Source organism: Pseudochaenichthys georgianus, chromosome 13, assembly GCF_902827115.2.
Source record: "Pseudochaenichthys georgianus chromosome 13, fPseGeo1.2, whole genome shotgun sequence".
Classification (NCBI taxonomy): Eukaryota; Metazoa; Chordata; class Actinopteri; order Perciformes; family Channichthyidae; genus Pseudochaenichthys; species Pseudochaenichthys georgianus.
In genome coordinates this window covers 4,268,042-4,284,497 of record NC_047515.1, presented here as the reverse complement: position 1 = coordinate 4,284,497, position 16,456 = coordinate 4,268,042, and the positions used below count along the sequence as shown (strand labels likewise).

The following is a 16,456-nucleotide window of genomic DNA, read 5'->3' as shown; positions in this document are numbered from 1 at the left end:
CGTAAGAAAAAGCAATAAAATAAAAGTGCATGAAAAAGTGATGCATTGCGAAGGTAAGTGATGTAAAAGTATATTATCAGCTAGCTAGCTTCCCCAAACTAGCAAACATTGCAATAATTTCCCCTCAGAGTGTAACAATATTATATATTAAGTTTCCGTGTTATTACTACTGATATATAACTAACTAGCTAGCAATTTCATATTTTGTATATATGGCAGTTCATAAAAACGTATATTTGAAAAACTCTTTACATGTTTTGTCTGCAAAATCTCAATCTGTTAATGCAAAGTAGAAGTATAAATAAGCATGGGTTCCTGAATCTTACACCGTGAGGAAACACTGCCATTATTCCTTTATTTTATCAGAAGGTTTGTTTGTGGTGGAACAGACTATACATCTTGCATGTGAAGTGGATGGCTGTGAATGATGTCAGTACACTAAATCAGAAACCAGATATCATTGTCTTTCTGAAAGGAATTGAAGGAGGGTCTGTGTATGATTCATAAAATACCCCCCCGCCCTGCCTAACTTAAGGCAAACAGAAACACGTAACTCTTATCTAGAACTCACCTTTACATACTCCTGGAGGCAGTATGCAACTAATTATTTACGAAGTCAGCATACAAGCTGTTCATTATGTACGAGTGCATACTCGTACACAATCATTCAGGAACCAACAGCCTGTCTCGCGGACACATGGGTGGTTCCGTCCATGTGTCCAGCGCAACACTCCACTTTTGGTATTTGATTAAGATAACGACTCGTCAGGGGATTGGTTAAGTAGGCTGTCCATTATTAGTGGATTATATCTCATTATAATGTAAACAACTGAATTTGACTTAAAAAATATATATATTTATGGTTTCTGCATTGTGACTATACTATAATAAGTTATATTGCTTTAATCAAATGAATATATTCTATTGCACATGTGAAAATGTTTAGGGACAGGTCAGTCTGAACAAACACAATGTAACAAATGAAACACAATGTCAAAGTTATTAACTGTGTGTAAATGTATATTATATAAACTAATGTTTACCCAAGAGGTATGATTATGTTGTGTCTCACAGGTGCTTCATTCTATCATTCAATTTGTTATGACTTTTTCAAGCAGTGAATTTATTTCGATATTTTCTGTTTTAATTTCTGCTTTTAAAAAATACCAAAAAGCGTACCATTATATTGGTAACGTCAAAAGCACCCAATTCTGCCCATGCAGTTTAAAAATATGTATGTATTGAGACCATATATGCCATGGGTAATTATCGCACACTATTAGGGGCGGGTGCACTCGGTCAGTCAAGATAATCGAACAAGTCTATTTCCTCGTGTTATCCGTCTATTATTATTTGGACTATGCAAATTGAACGTAACTTTCCTAAAATAAAAATGTATTTAGTATTCAGTTGACACGATTTTGATCTTAGTCCTTGAATGTTAAATACTGACATGCAGACACACACATTTTCATTATCTTAGAGGACATTACATTGATTTATATTTCATTTGATTTCATATTGCCTTCCCCACTCTAAACACAATGTATTACTTGCGTAATCCTAATCTTAACATAACCGAATCTTTGCCCTAAAATATAATAAATAACGGTATGGACCTTCATTGGTCGTAAAAAATAAGGTTCCCCATAATGTCAGTCAGATATAAACATAAACACACACAATAAAATACTAAAAAGCTTACACATAAATATATATAATATAAAGGACACAAAGTTCTCCTTAAAATAATCTGTTTATTCTGTATTGAAACACAGGGTTCAGTCAGTCACGATCTCCCTCCAGCTCTGTATTGTCAGCGGCCCCCTAGTGGACCACAGCGAACATTACACACTTCAGAGTCACCTGCAAACAGACCACGGCTCTGCCTGTCAACGTGAGTCATGACAATAAATAAGAGTGTGTGTGATCTTTAAGAGGCATAGTAAGATGGAACTGTCTGAGATCAACACATCGGATGAGACTTTATTGAGAAAAATAACTGATATGCTAAAAATATCAATCATAAAAACCTAACTAGCAAAAAAACGTCTTCTGACTGCAAACTAGGTGTTCTTCCGTGTGAGACAGTCTTTGTGGTTTTCACAAACAATACACACGAAATGTGAAACTCTGACAAGGAAGCATCTTTCAAATTCTTTAAAGCCCTAAATAAAATGAATCTATGATTTATGTAAAATATGTCTTTCCGTCATAAGGCCTCTTTGCAGCCTTGGCATGTATCAGGTGTACACATGGCACTTTGGCCAAAGTGTGTACATGAAATACATTCATTAGTTATTTCAATGCACTGAAAGACATTTGTCCATAAAGTGTTCTGTTGGCCAGAAATACAGACGGGCTAAAACGGTCGTCTTCAGAAGATTTGATCTGCGTATAAACAATAAATAAATAACCTTGGCATCCTCATATACTTTGTGTGTCCATCATCACTATCTCATATGGCACAGACACGCCAGGAGAGATAGTGGAGTGCATGCATCCAGGACACATTGTAAGACTTCAGAGTGCACACTGTCAGCTGACTTACACAGGTACATGTCACGTGTGCAGATGACACTCAAGTTTATTATCTTGGCAAGTCAGTCCAACGAGAGTTCCATTCGTGGTTGCTCGTTTGAAGGCAAGTTTCTAAGTCTCAAGAGAGGAAGGAGGACGATAGGAGAGAGCGCTCACCACTTCACGGCTCCCTCCAGGATCTTGGAGATACGACTGCTAATCATTTACCTTCTAATCACTTTCTCTCACTGAAACACCAGACATTACATATCAAATGGCAGCAGCTACATCCAAAAGAAACCTTACATACAAACATATCCACTCTAATCTAAAATAAATGTGTTAAAGTAAACTGATTGCTAAAGCAGGGACATTGCTATAGGCACTAACACGTTTACAGCAGCAGCGACTGAAAGAGCCCATTGTGTATAAATGCATTGTTACGCAAGGCCGTCTGCAGTGTGTGTACTGACACCAAAAAGGCCATTGTGAAATAAAAAAGTCCTTTTTTATGCCTCCTATATTCCTTCAGCTTTTCTCAAATCTATTCCATGACATCCTGCTGCAGGTGGTACACCAGCGCAGGGAAAGTGTGCATAGCTTCAACGGAGGACAGAAATGTGCAGGAAAAGGACAAAACTAAGATATTAGACGTGTTCAATCTGTACATTTCTTCTCTCTCTTAAGTCCCTCCCCTCCTTTCCTCTCGTTGTCCTTCAGACGTTAGCCATGCAGGACATTATCCCAGCTGATCCTCATACTGCTTCCTGAAGCAGTCCCCAGCAGGGAAGAAGTCCCAGCAGCGCTCCTGGTACAGCTTCCACACGTATGACTCCTGAAACAAGACAAAAACAACCAATAAGGTCTGCAGTCTTATTTGATGTACCTTCTTCCCATTGGCATATCTATCTATAAATACATATGTACACTGACCTGTCCTGTGTGTTCTGTTTCATCTTTGTTAATGAGATACATCAGGAAGAACCTGAAACAGAAAAGGGAAATAATGCAGATTGCTTTTGAAGAAAATATATTTGCGTGTTCTTAGAAGCCAAACTCCTCAGGGCAAATTGTCTAAATCCTTTCTTTAAATGCATATTAACAAACTTCTTTTTCCTTAAGCTAAGTTTTAAAGCTACAAATCGGGCGGCCTAAAAATAAAATGAAAAAGCAAGGTCCCCACAACGTTAGTCACACAAACACTCCCACACACACACAGAAGCTTACGTATAAATGTGGACACAATGTTCTCCTGACATAATCTGCTTCTTCTATATGATGAAAAATGTTAAGCATATTTAACAAAGCTCTGTTTTAACAGTGAAGATTTAGGTCACCTTCATGTTGCATACTCTTTGGATGCCTATTATTAAAAACATATATCAAACTAACGGTTTCAACTAGCCCATCACCAACCTTAGGAGTAAAGGTATATTTTCAAAACAAAACAATGACTATATTTATAATTACGACATCTTCTTCTGCACTCTGAAAGGTTACTTACATGTAGTTGGCTAAGTTATGCTCTTCCAAGGTGTGTGTCTCAAAGCCGTGAGGCGTCGTGTCAAAGTAGTCGCTTCCAATTCCACAGATGAAACACTTTGTCTGGAGGCAGAGAGGACAGCGCAGATTAAACATGTCCTTGCCCTATTGCTGATGGAGAGTTGAAGGTTAAAGAGATTAGTTAAATCCCTTGGAAAGTAATAATCTTACCTCCATGTCCTCTCTGACCTGCTCCTGCTGGTCTCTCAGCTCTCCAAAGGCATCAATGATCAAACCTGGAAGACACACAGCATTTCTTATTCATCTGAACATCCGAATGTTGTCTTTTTGAGGTTACCCTTTTTGAAGAAAGGTTGGTGCCATCTCAAAAGCCCTATTTTCTGATCTCCAATCAAATGCCCCCTGCTAGCTTCACAGCATAACGCTCAGGGCAGTCTTGTCTGTTCAAATGCCGAGTGCGTCAACTGACCCACATGCAACACCTTTCGTGTGTGAACTTGAAACTAGAACGGACAGTCGCGTTTTCATAGTGTGTTAAAAGTCCCAGGGGCAGCGAGGTGGAACCAGGGCAGCAGCCTGAAAGAGGCCTACAGGAGGGCTGGGGCAACTGCAGAAAGATGCTACCATGAACCCATCTTAACAAAGTGTTACCTTTGGAGTGGTGCAGATAGGATGCATCGCAAGGGTTCCCTTGACGAAAAGCAATGGGATGTTTCAATTGAAATTTCCATTGGATCCACTTTTATGATTTTAGGAACATAAGTGAAGTGTAATGAAGCTCATTCTGACAGCATGCGAGTGCAGAGTAACGGTTGGGTGCAGGGAACATTTCAATGATGTCAACCAGATACAGTCCAATACGCTTCTGGTTAGTCTGTCAACTGTACGCCGCCATACCCTGGATGATAGCCAGCAGGATGACGATGACGAAGAAGAAGAAGGTGATGTCAAAGACCACTCGGTAGAGCTCGTACTCATCCCCCGCTGGGTCCTCGATTTCATCTCCAATACCTCCACCAGCACGCACGCCGACGTACATGTGGAACAGGTAGCACTACGGGGGGCGGAAGAAAATCCAACATTTATGAAACAAGACAGAAAGTAGACCCACGGTAAAGTGTACCTACGACACAGACTGGTACTATAGTCGTATGTCTGCCCTGCACTCACAGTCATCATGTCATCACACTTCATGTCCGGCTCGTCCTCGTCCTCGCTCATGTTGTAGAACTTGCGGAAGAAGTTGAAGGCCACCACGGTGTACAGGTACACCACCACAGCCAGCAGACCTACAGTCATCATCAGCTGTGAGGAACAAAGGGCGGCACGTTGTTAGATGGTCCGACAGATGACACCTCCTGAGGATTCCTTCAGAATGGGAACGTGCAGACCTGTTTGCCGTTGTGAGTCACGGAGGACAAGATGGTGCGCAGGGTTTTGACGCCCATGGCGATGTCCAGGAGAAGAGTGGCAAAGAAGAAGTTGTTGTAGTGTCCAAGTAGAGACATCAACATGTACCAAACCAGGTAGAGGAAGGTCTGGAAGACGAGAGGAAAGGCAAAATCACTCAAAGCAGATGCTCTCATCGTCCGAATGATGCAATGATGCTTAACTCACATTGTCAGTGAAAATAACGCCAAACTTCCAGATCTGGTACTTGATGTCAATGGCTGGTAACCTGCAGATACGAGGGTTTGTTTAATCCGAGGTAATGTGTGATGCAGCTGAACGGTTTTATGTAAAGAGTCTGCTGAACATACCAGCTCAACATTGAGGTGTCTGGTTCGGGCTTCTTCTCGTGCGTCATGGCGCTGACGTCGAGAGAAGCCAAGTCCATACCGAGCAGCTCAGCAATCCTCTCTCTGCCGTAGATGTCGCCATATTTATCCAGCACCTGGATGTCACACACACACACACACACACACACACACACACACACACACACACACACACACACACACACACACACACACACACACACACACACACACACACACACACACACACACACACACACACACACACACACACACACACACACACACACACACACACACGTCATGTCACTGCAAGACATTTCCGTGATACTTAGAATCAAAGTCATCTGAAGAGACTCACCTTTCTCTTCACAAACTTGTCCCAGTAGTTGTTCGGGAAGGATCTGAAAGAGAGACATCATACATGTCAGTGGAGGTACGCTTCTATTCTAACGGCGTACAGTAAAAAGGGTTCAACCTGACCCCTGCTACATTTGAATGCAGCACAAGTCATACTACTTAAACATTAAGCATTTTATTAATATATAAAATCTAATATAAAGTGCACTCAGTAGAGTGCATATGTCTCTCTAGTAGAGCCTAACTTTAGTGGATCAAAGTGGATCAGTGGGTTGAAATGAATCAGGACAGGTTCTGCTTCACATTACAAGCCTGTTCTGTACTCTACTGGAAATAGAAATGGAGGAGTCAAATCAAATCCATCTTTTAATATCGGCATATGCACACAGCACCGCACGCAGTGAAATGTACTCTGCACTCGACCCATCTGCTTATTCAAAGTAGTTGGCAGCTACTATACGATATGATACGATATGCTTTATTGTCCCCGTAAGGACATTTGTTGTGGACTCCGTCTTGTAGTTACACATACATGTACAAATACAAACATAGTCGACATTAAAGGTATTAACATACTATCAATCATGCAGTACACAAACACAATACACAGACGCACCTACTGACAATGGCGACCTTTATGCACAACCTTTAAATGTATATTACATTGCATGTGAGTGTTGAGGAGCGTAATGGACAGGAATGAATGTTTATGTCGGTTCAGCCTGATCTCGGGAACCCTGAATCTTCGACCAGAAGGTAGGAGCTGGGTGCAGACTGTGGAATGGATCAGACACCACTCTGTGTGCCTGTCTGATAATGGACTGCTCCTATATGTGTTGGAGAGATGGATGTTTTCTGACCCCCATCACTTTGATAGCAGTCTGTCCCAGTCGAGCGATCTGTAACTTTGACCGCACCGTCAAGTTGCCGTCCCAGGCAGGGATACCATATGTTATGATGCTCTCCAACACGGCATGGTAAAACAATAACACTTCTGCTCAGCGCCATAGGCCCTGAGCCAACTCAACATGCGCATAGCATCCAGGGGGCAGTGTGGGGGTCTGGTTGTTACGGTGATTGTGGTATGTCACGTTTTGTATGTCTTGGTTTGGGTGTGTTGCTGTTCTCCCCGTCATGTTTTCCTCTGGTATGTTGTCTGGTCCTTCTCCCGGTGTCTTTCCTCCTGTCGGTAGTTTCCCTGGTGTGTCTAGTTGTCTGATTGTGTTCACCTGGTGCCCCTGTGTTTCCTCCTCCCTCCTCACCTGTCTCTTGTTTGTTTGATTAGTCCTGGGTGTGTTTAGGTTCTGTGTTTTCTGTTAGTCTTTGTGAGTTCCTTGTCGTATTTGGACGTTGTTCACGGGGTGAGAGTAGGCTACTGTTTTGTCGAAGTTTGTTCCAGTAGCCTTGAAATAAAGGTATTTTTTGTGTTCATCTGCATTTGGGTCCTGCTTGCCTCACTCAGCCCTGACAGAAGGAACTCACCAGATACGGGCCCAGCAGATCCTTTTGAGCAGGAATTGTTGGATTTTACTTTTTCTTTGGCGACCTGCTCTGATCGATGGATGGGAGCGTCCGGGGTTCAGCAGCGAGAGGCTGCTCTGGCAGCGGCGCGCCAGATAACTATAGAGAAACCAGGCTTGGTGAGATTCTTGCCGGGCGGGATTTTGGATTTCCTCATGGTGTGTTATCCCCTGCCTGACAGCCCCAGGCCTCCCAACTCCCGCTATGACACCACACACATCGGTGTGGTCCGTTTGGAGTCAACCCTGGCTTCTGCCCCATTGCCTGCTATAGTCCAGGAGCCATTCGCTGGTACTCGTCTGGCTTTTGGAGGTCCACGGAGCCTCCAAACGGCTCCTAAAGGAAGGAGTCGCAAGGCCAGGTTTGCAGCACGAGCCCAAAGGGCCATGGTTCCAGAACCAGTTCAGCCCCCAGCAGCCATGGTTACAGACCCAGTTCTGGCCCCAGCAGCCATGGTTACAGACCCAGTTCTGGCCCCAGCAGCCATGGTCCTTGCTCCAGAACCGGTCCCGGCAGCCATGGATTCGGCTCCAGAGCCGGCCCATACAGCCATGTTTCCGGCTCCAGAACCGGACCTTACAGCCATGTTTCCGGCTTCAGAACCGGACCTTACAGCCATGATTCTGGCTTCAATTCCGGCCCCCGCAGCCATGGTTCCAGACCCAGCTCTTGCCCCAGCTGCCATAGTCCCATCTCTTGTCCCTTCTCTAGTCTCTTCTCAAGTTCCCCCTCTAGTCCCTTCTCTAGTCCCTTCCCTAGTCCCTCCTCAGGTCACTTCTCTAGTCCCTTCTCTAGTCACTTCTCAGGTACCAACTCTAGTCCCTCCTCTAGTCCCTCCTCAGGTCACTTCTCTAGTCCCTTCTCAGGTACCAACTCTAGTCCCTCCTCTATTCACTTCTCAAATCCCAACTCTAGTCCCCTCTCCAGTTCCCTCTCGAGTCCCCTCTCCAGTTTCCTCTCAAGCCCCCTCTCGAGTCCCCTGTCGAGTTCCCTCTCCAGTCCCAACTCAAGTTCCTACTCAAGTCCCAATTCAAGTTCCTACTGAAGTGCCGTTGGAGGTTCCGCTGGGGGTCCTGCTAACTCCATGTCTTGTCCCGTTGGGGGTCCCGCCGACTACTCTCCTGCCGGGGGTCCTGCCAACCCTATGTCCTGTCCCGTTGGGGGTCTCGCCGACTACTCTCCTGCCGGGGGTCCTGCCAACCCTATGTCCAGTCCCGTTGGAGGTCCCGCCGACTACTCTCCTGCCCGGGGTCCTGCCAACCCTATGTCCTGTCCTGTTGGAGGTCCCGCCGACTGCGCTTCTGCCGGGGGTCCTGCCAAACCTGTGTCCTGTCCTGTTGGAGGTGCCGCCGACTGCTCTCCTGCCGGGGGTCCTGCCAACCCTGTGTCCTGTCTTGTTGGAGGTGCCGCCGACTGCTCTCCTGCCGGGGGTCCTGCCAATCCGGTGTCCTGTCCCGTTGGGGGTCCCGCCGACTACTCTCCTGCCGGGGGGCCTGCCAACCCTATGTCCAGTCCCGTTGGAGGTCCCGCCGACTGCCCTCCTGCCGGGGGTCCTGCCAACTCCTGGTCCTCTTCCGTGGGGGATCCTGCCGAGGCCTGTCCCACCGGCGCCGGTTCCTGTCCGGCCGACACCGGGTTCTGCCCGGCCTCCGGCATTGTCCCGTCGGCGCCTTCCTGCCCGGCCCCCGGAGGGCCACGGCCTTCGCCCTCGAGCCCGGCCCCCTGACTTTCCCGGCCGCGGCCCTCACCCTCGGCCCCCTGAGTTCGCCCGCGGTGGCCTTCGCCCCTCCATAACCCCCACCTTGGACTCTGCCTTGCCCCCGAGCCGTCCACCCGAGATCCCTTCCGGGTCCTCCGCGGTGCTCCTGGGTTGTCAGCCCAAACCCGTCCTCCTGACCCCCTCCACCCACCCTGGTGGCCCTAGTTTTGTCGTATTTGGACGTTGTTCACGGGGTGAGAGTACTGTTTTGTCGAAGTTTGTTCCAGTAGCCTTGAAATAAAGGTATTTTTTCTGTTCATCTGCATTTGGGTCCTGCTTGCCTCACTCAACCCTGACACTGGTGCCATGCTCAAGGGCAGCTCAGCAGTGCCATGAAGGGGAACTGGCACCTCTCAAACCCCTTTTCCACTAAGAGTTGTTACCTGATTGCAAACAGTTAGGCATGGTCCACTGCAGTGGCCTAGGCTCTCGGAACTAGGGCTGCCCTTGACTAAAGATTTGGGGAGTCGACCAATAGTCGTTAATTCAGGCTAATTGTCGCACGTATAGGATATATTACAATTATCAGCAGCAGATGCTCCGGTAGTTCTTAATGTGTGTCGGAACGAGCGCACACACACAGAACATTTAGTTCTAGTTTGTATTATTCATATCTGAAGATAACAACCCAATAAATACTACACAGAAAACGGCTACACTGACAAATATAAGTGTCGGCAAAAATACTTCCGCAAACTACGCCCTCATCATGAATGAAAGCTTTAATTTATAGTTTCCTGAGGCCAGAAGGATTATATATTATAGGTCTGTATATGTTGATAAAAAGCTAGGCTGCTGCCTGACTCTGCTGCTTTCCCCCCCTAATTATGACAAAGAAAAACACGTTGTCGGGATAATTAAGCTCCGTGTTTTGTTATGATGCCGGCATTCGGGAAGCTGCGCTCTGATGGCAAGGATATGGAGGTAACTTTGTGCCAGCGGAGTTTACATGTCACCTTGTGGTGCTCGTCCCTTACACACTCAGAAAGATGCCATACATCGGATTTCCTGTCCGACAACATTCACTTAATGACTTCCGGCTGATGCGTAAAATACACGCAGCGCACAGATGGAATTATTTAAAAATGTTTGGACTAATAGGCTAATTAAAAATGAGTCGACAAAGACGTTTTTCGCTGACTAACATTTAGTCAACTAATTGGGGGAAACCCTACTTGGAACCGTAAATTGGTTCAACTACAGTTCATATTGCCAAACATTGTCAATTAATATGAAAATAATATACATTTATAGGGAAATGTGCTTCAGGGGACATTACTGTTCGGTTCGGAATGGTCAGCCAAAAGCCCACGGAGCACAAGTGGCGTACCAATCCCGTGGTCAGCAAATACCGCTGAACCACATCCGCATACTACATTCATACTGTGTCTCTAAACATGTCACAGGGCTCTTACGGAGTGTTGAGCACCAGCCTGTCCCACTGGCCCTTGATGTCCTCGTCCTCAGGCTGCTCAGTGACATAGAGACCATCAAACTCCAGCTTTCTGGCCAGCTCCTTCTCTCTCTTGAAGATGACCAGAGGGACCTGAAGGGATTTAGAGGTAAAAGAAGATAAGCTGATTGAAACCTACAAGCAAACGCAAAAACGTTCATGGATTTTTGTTCAGTAAACATCTCATACCTTGAGGCAGTTGTAGCCAATGATACAGAGGATGGAGATGATAGTGTGGATGATACCGAAGAAAGCCATGGCCGGCTCCATGTAGCCTGTGCTCTCTTCCAAGAAGTAGTACATGGGACCTTCTTCTTCCTCATCTTCACCTCCGTTATCAAATCCGGACCCATCCTCCTCAGCACCGGATCCTTCAAACATGCCGGAGCCCTCAAACAATGCAGAACCCTCAATCTCCTCCTCACCACGAGGTGTGTCGGACACCTGGAAATGTCAGACAACAATAAGTTCTAAGTTATTTCTGTGTTATTAACCAGTTAAGCCCCGAGCCTGTTTTTCAGGTTTCAGGCTCGAAAAAATGACATGCCCAGAACAAATGGCTATATCTTCACTTCTAAAAGGGGTACATTAATAATCTTTTTTCTCAAACCAATGATAAACCTGTGAGTTGGATGTAGAAAAGTCAGAATCAATATAGATTTTTTTATTTTAAAGTAAATTCGGATTGAACATATTAAAACCTTTTTAATTATAGTTTCCGTCCAAAAAAGCCATTACTTATAGTGAAAACCACCCTTGAATTGTGTGTATGCAGATCCGATGAAGTATAACATATTTCTACCGTGAGTTATGTGCTAAGTGCTAAGCACTCTTTTGCTTAGTGCTCATTCAGAGGCTCGGAGTTAGACTTGTGTTTTGTTTCGGTAAAAATGGTTCATATCGCCAGGTAGCTGAGTTTCTACCCGTTAAGTGGGTATGACACATTCATAGTTTGTTAAATGTTAAGAAGCCCTCAGACGCTGTTTCTTACAAGATGTTGCCGGTGCCGGCGGGGGCACCGGGCTTAACAGGTTAAAACCTAATTTCATGAAAGTTGAGTTCAAATTGAAAGAATGTAGGCTATTTTTGGCGTCCTTCAGAACATCAAAATACACATTGAGATATTGTTTGTACTAACTTTGTCTCTGTACGTCAGTAGGTTTCTCCAATATCCACCAAAAGTTAGCATAAGATCTTTCCTGATTTGCATATTTAAACATGACATTTCAATACACTTACAATGCAGAAATCAACTAGGGGAAATGGCTTGTTGGTAACTTATTTCAACATGTTAACCCTATTAACCTGTAGTGTCTTAAAACATTTATGGAATTTAAAATACAAACGTTTAAAAGATATTCTGAAATGTGTTCTTTCTATGTTTATTGCGAACCTGATTTATATAGTATTTTATTCTTCAAAAAAATTGTTGTCTAAACAAACGTGAAAACATCCAACAGGAGAAAAACCAAGATACTTTGCAGGAGTCAATTCAGTATGTGTCGTCTAAAGTAAATGTAGCGTGCACACACCTTGTAGAAGAGCAGGATGAAATTGAGAGCGAAGGAGATGAACAGGACCAGGAAGCGAAGGTTGTAGAAGTTGCGAGAAAGGTAGTTCTGATGGAGGGGGCACAGCACAAAAACAATATTTTACTGCATGATTCCAAGGCATTAACATTTGGTTTAGCTTATAAATTACACTGCATTAGGAAATTAATTGTGGGCGCTAAACTTTTTCTGTCACATTGTTGCATGATAATGGTGAATTGGGTATCACACAGTCAAGTACCTCTCTGAAGAACCAACACCTTACCCCTAGATTCCACCGGGTCCGTCTGCGGCACGTTACGGCTGTGTTACGGCCGCGTTACGGCCGCGTTACGGCCGCGTTACGGCCGCGTTACGGCCGCGTTACGACTGTGTTACGGCTGCGCCGCGGCGATCGCGACCACTCTAGTCAATGGGTGCTATTCCACTACACGCGGCGCGTTACGGCTCAGGGCTCCTCTAAAATAAGGATGAATCGTATTTTTGACGCGACACAGCCGTAACGTAATGTCTGCTGTTTGGTGCATAAGCACCAGCAGGAAGTGGAACGTTCAGAGCATATATATATATATATATAGTACATATATATATACACACACACACACAAACTAATTTTGCAGACCCTATCCCTCCGTATTCTTTCAAGTAGGAGGAGAAATGCCAGCGTTCTCCTCCGGTTTACAGGCACTGTGTAAATTATATATATAGAATAATTATGATGATGAATGCATTTTTTTACCACTAAAATACAGCAACGCATCTTTGATTCATGTTGTTTATAACTGTGATATTACAATTATTATTAACTTTGTCTGTACACAGTAGCCTGTCCAGGAAATATGCCCAAATCAACAAAAACTGCGAGCCGACAGGCGAGATGCTCTGCTTCTGAAACGCGCCCTGTAGGGTATGACGCCGGAGGAGGTCGGACCAAAACCGCGGCGCAGCCGTAACGCGACACAGACGGACCCGGTGGAATCTAGGGGTTACCGTGGTGGAGAGGTTTGTGTGCCCTGATGAACCTGGGGGCTCTGTTGTCTGGAACCTTGTGTTTCTGGTAGGGTCTCCCATGGCAAATTGATCTCAGGCACGGGGCCAGACTAAGATTCGTTCAAGGGAGACCTCAAGCCCGGGGTCCCCTTTTGGAGCCAGGCCCAGGAGGGGGACTCGTCGGCGAGCGCCTGGTGGCCGGGCTTGCCACGGAGCCCGGCCGGGAACAGCCAGAAAAGGCAACGTGGGCAACACCTCCGCTTCTCCGTCCCACCACCTACGGGAAACAGCGATGGGGTCGGGTGCGCTGCCAGAAGGGTGGCAGTGAAAGCGGAGGGTCTCGACGGACCAGACCCGGGCGGCAGAAGCTGGCTTTGGGGACGTGGAACGTCACCTCTCTGGGGGGGAAGGAGCCGGAGCTTGTGCGGGAGGTGGAGCGTTACCAGTTGGATCTGGTTGGGCTCACCTCTACGCACAGCGTAGACTCTGGAACCTTACTTCTGGATAGGGGTTGGACTCTATTCTTCTCCGGAGTTGCTCAAGGTGTGAGGCGCCGGGCGGGTGTGGGGATACTCACAAGCCCCCGGTTGGGTGTTTCTTTGTTGGAGTTTACCCCAGTGGACGAGAGGGTCGCCTCCCTACGCCTGCGGGTTATGGGGGGGAAAACTCTGACTGTTGTGTGTGCTTATGCACCCAACAGCAGTTCAGAGTATACGGCCTTCTTGGAGACCCTGGAAAGAGTCCTGTATGGGGCTCCTGAAGGGGACTCCTTAGTCTTGCTGGGAGACTTCAACGCACATGTGGGCAATGATGGAGACACTTGGAGGGGTGTGATTGGGAGGAACGGCCCCCCTGATCTGAACCGGAGTGGTGGTTTGTTACTGGACTTCTGTGCTAGTCATGGATTGGCCATAACAAACACCATGTTCGAACATAAGGATGTTCATAAGTGTACGTGGTACCAGAGCACCCTAGGCAGAAGGGCCATGATCGATTTCGTTATCGTATCATCGGACCTGAGGCCGTATGTTTTGGACACTCGGGTAAAGAGAGGGGCGGAGTTGTCAACTGATCACCATCTGGTGGTGAGTTGGGTCGAGTGGCGGGGGAAGCCTCTGGATAGACCTGGTAAGCCCAAACGTGTAGTTCGGGTGAACTGGGAACGTCTGGAGGAGGCCCAAGTTCCGGAGGCCCTCAACTCACACCTCCGGCGGAGCTTTTCGGGCATTCCTGTGGAGGTTGGGGACATTGAACCAGAGTGGTCGGTGTTCAAAGCCTCTATTGCCGAAGCCACGGCGGGGAGCTGTGGTCTCAAGGTGCCTCAAGGGGCGGTAACGCTCGAACCTCCTGGTGGACACCGGTGGTCAGGGAAGCCGTCCGACTGAAGAAGGAGGCCTTCAGGGATTTGTTATCCCGGGGGAGTCCCGAGGCAGTCGCAAGGTACCGACAGGCCCGAAGGGCAGCAGCCTCATTCGTGGCCGAGGCAAAGCAGCGGGTGTGGGAGAAGTTCGGAGAAGACATGGAGAAGGACTTTCGGGCCGCACCAAAGTTGTTCTGGAAAACTGTCCGACACCTCAGGAGGGGGAAGCAGGGAACCATCCAAGCTGTGTACAGTAAGGATGGGACGCTGTTGACCTCAACTGATGGAGTGTTAGGGCGCTGGAAGGAACACTTTGAGGAACTCCTGAACCCGACAACTCCGCCCTCTATGTTAGAGGCAGAGCTGGAGTATGACGGGGGATCAACACCAATCCCCGGGGGTGGATGAGATCCGCCCAGAAATGCTGAAGGCTCTGGGTGTTGAGGGATTGTCATGGTTGACACGTCTCCCATCAACGTTGCGTGGAAGTCGGAAACAGTACCGAAGGAGTGGCAGACCGGGGTGGTGGTCCCCCTTTTCAAAAAGGGGGATCAGATGCCAATTACAGAGGCATCACACTACTCAGCCTCCCCGGGAAAGTTTACTCCAAGGTACTCGAAAGGAGGGTCAGGCCGATTGTCGAACCTCAGATTGAGGAGGAACAATGCGGATTCCGTCCTGGTCGTGGAACGACAGATCAGCTTTTTACTCTCGCAAGGATCCTGGAGGGGGCCTGGGAGTACGCTTATCCGGTCTACATGTGTTTTGTAGACTTGGAGAAGGCGTATGACCGAGTTCCCAGGGAGTTACTGTGGGAGGTGCTGCGGGAGTATGGGGTGAGGGGGTCTCTACTCAGGGCCATCCAATCTCTGTACTCCCAAAGCGAGAGCTGTGTCCGGGTCCTCGGCAGTAAGTTGGACCCATTTCCGGTGAGGGTTGGCCAGGGCTGCGCTTTGTCGCCAATCCTGTTTGTAATGTAAGGGACTGAGAGGCAGAGTAGTGGGAGACACCTACATTCCCAATAGGTGGCTCCACCCGCTGCCAGTTAACAGTATTGGGAGCAGGTGGGGAGACCTCACACCTGGTGCTAATCACTCCCTCAAGGGAGACAAAAGCACGGTTGCTCAGTTGTGTGTGGCACATGGAGGGAGCAGGAGACTCCCAGACTGAGGAAACAGTTGTAAGCTGGCAAGTCGGTTAGCGGCCCGGCTACGTTAGCCTTTCTATCGTAAAAGGTATTTTTTAGTTGAACAGCAATAAAGCCTCTTTTTGGATTTGAACACTGCCTCTGTCGTGACTGCTTCACTACCACTTTTCCCTTTATCTGCCCCGGCCTGTTACAGTAATATACATGGATAGGATTTCGAGGCGTAGTCGGACTAAGGATTGCACCACTGCTTTTTGCAGATGATGTGGTTCATCGGTCTGCGACCTTCAGCACTCACTGGATCGTTTCGCAACCGAGTGTGAAGCGGCTGGGATGAGGATCAGCACCTCCAAATCTGAGGCCATGGTTCTCAGCAGGAAACCGATGGACTGTCCACTCCAAGTAGGTAATGAGTCCTTACCCCAAGTGAAGGAGTTTAAGTATCTCGGGGTCTTGTTCTCGAGTGAGGGAACAATGGAGCGTGAGATGGGCCGGAGAATCGGAGCAGCGGGAGCGGTACTGCAGTCGCTTTACCG

At 47.0% G+C, this 16,456-nt stretch overlaps 1 protein-coding gene across 3 annotated transcripts in view; it reads right to left on the bottom strand.

Annotated features, from left to right (window-relative positions):
* Nucleotides 1-1,744: 1,744 nt before the first annotated feature.
* The window catches only part of ryr1b (ryanodine receptor 1b (skeletal)), a 144,993-nt gene continuing 130,281 nt past the window's right edge, over nt 1,745-16,456 (bottom strand). For all 3 annotated transcript variants that reach the window (XM_034097591.2, XM_034097593.1, XM_034097592.2), the window contains 13 exons: nt 12,406-12,492; nt 11,063-11,317; nt 10,836-10,966; nt 6,142-6,184; nt 5,784-5,917; nt 5,641-5,701; nt 5,415-5,561; nt 5,194-5,328; nt 4,921-5,077; nt 4,234-4,298; nt 4,025-4,125; nt 3,454-3,505; nt 1,745-3,355 (listed from right to left, as the gene is read on the bottom strand). In XM_034097591.2, coding sequence (XP_033953482.1) covers nt 3,260-3,355; nt 3,454-3,505; nt 4,025-4,125; nt 4,234-4,298; nt 4,921-5,077; nt 5,194-5,328; nt 5,415-5,561; nt 5,641-5,701; nt 5,784-5,917; nt 6,142-6,184; nt 10,836-10,966; nt 11,063-11,317; nt 12,406-12,492 — 1,464 coding nt within the window. In that variant the 3' untranslated portion in view covers nt 1,745-3,259. The remainder of the gene's footprint in view (nt 3,356-3,453; nt 3,506-4,024; nt 4,126-4,233; nt 4,299-4,920; nt 5,078-5,193; nt 5,329-5,414; nt 5,562-5,640; nt 5,702-5,783; nt 5,918-6,141; nt 6,185-10,835; nt 10,967-11,062; nt 11,318-12,405; nt 12,493-16,456) is intronic.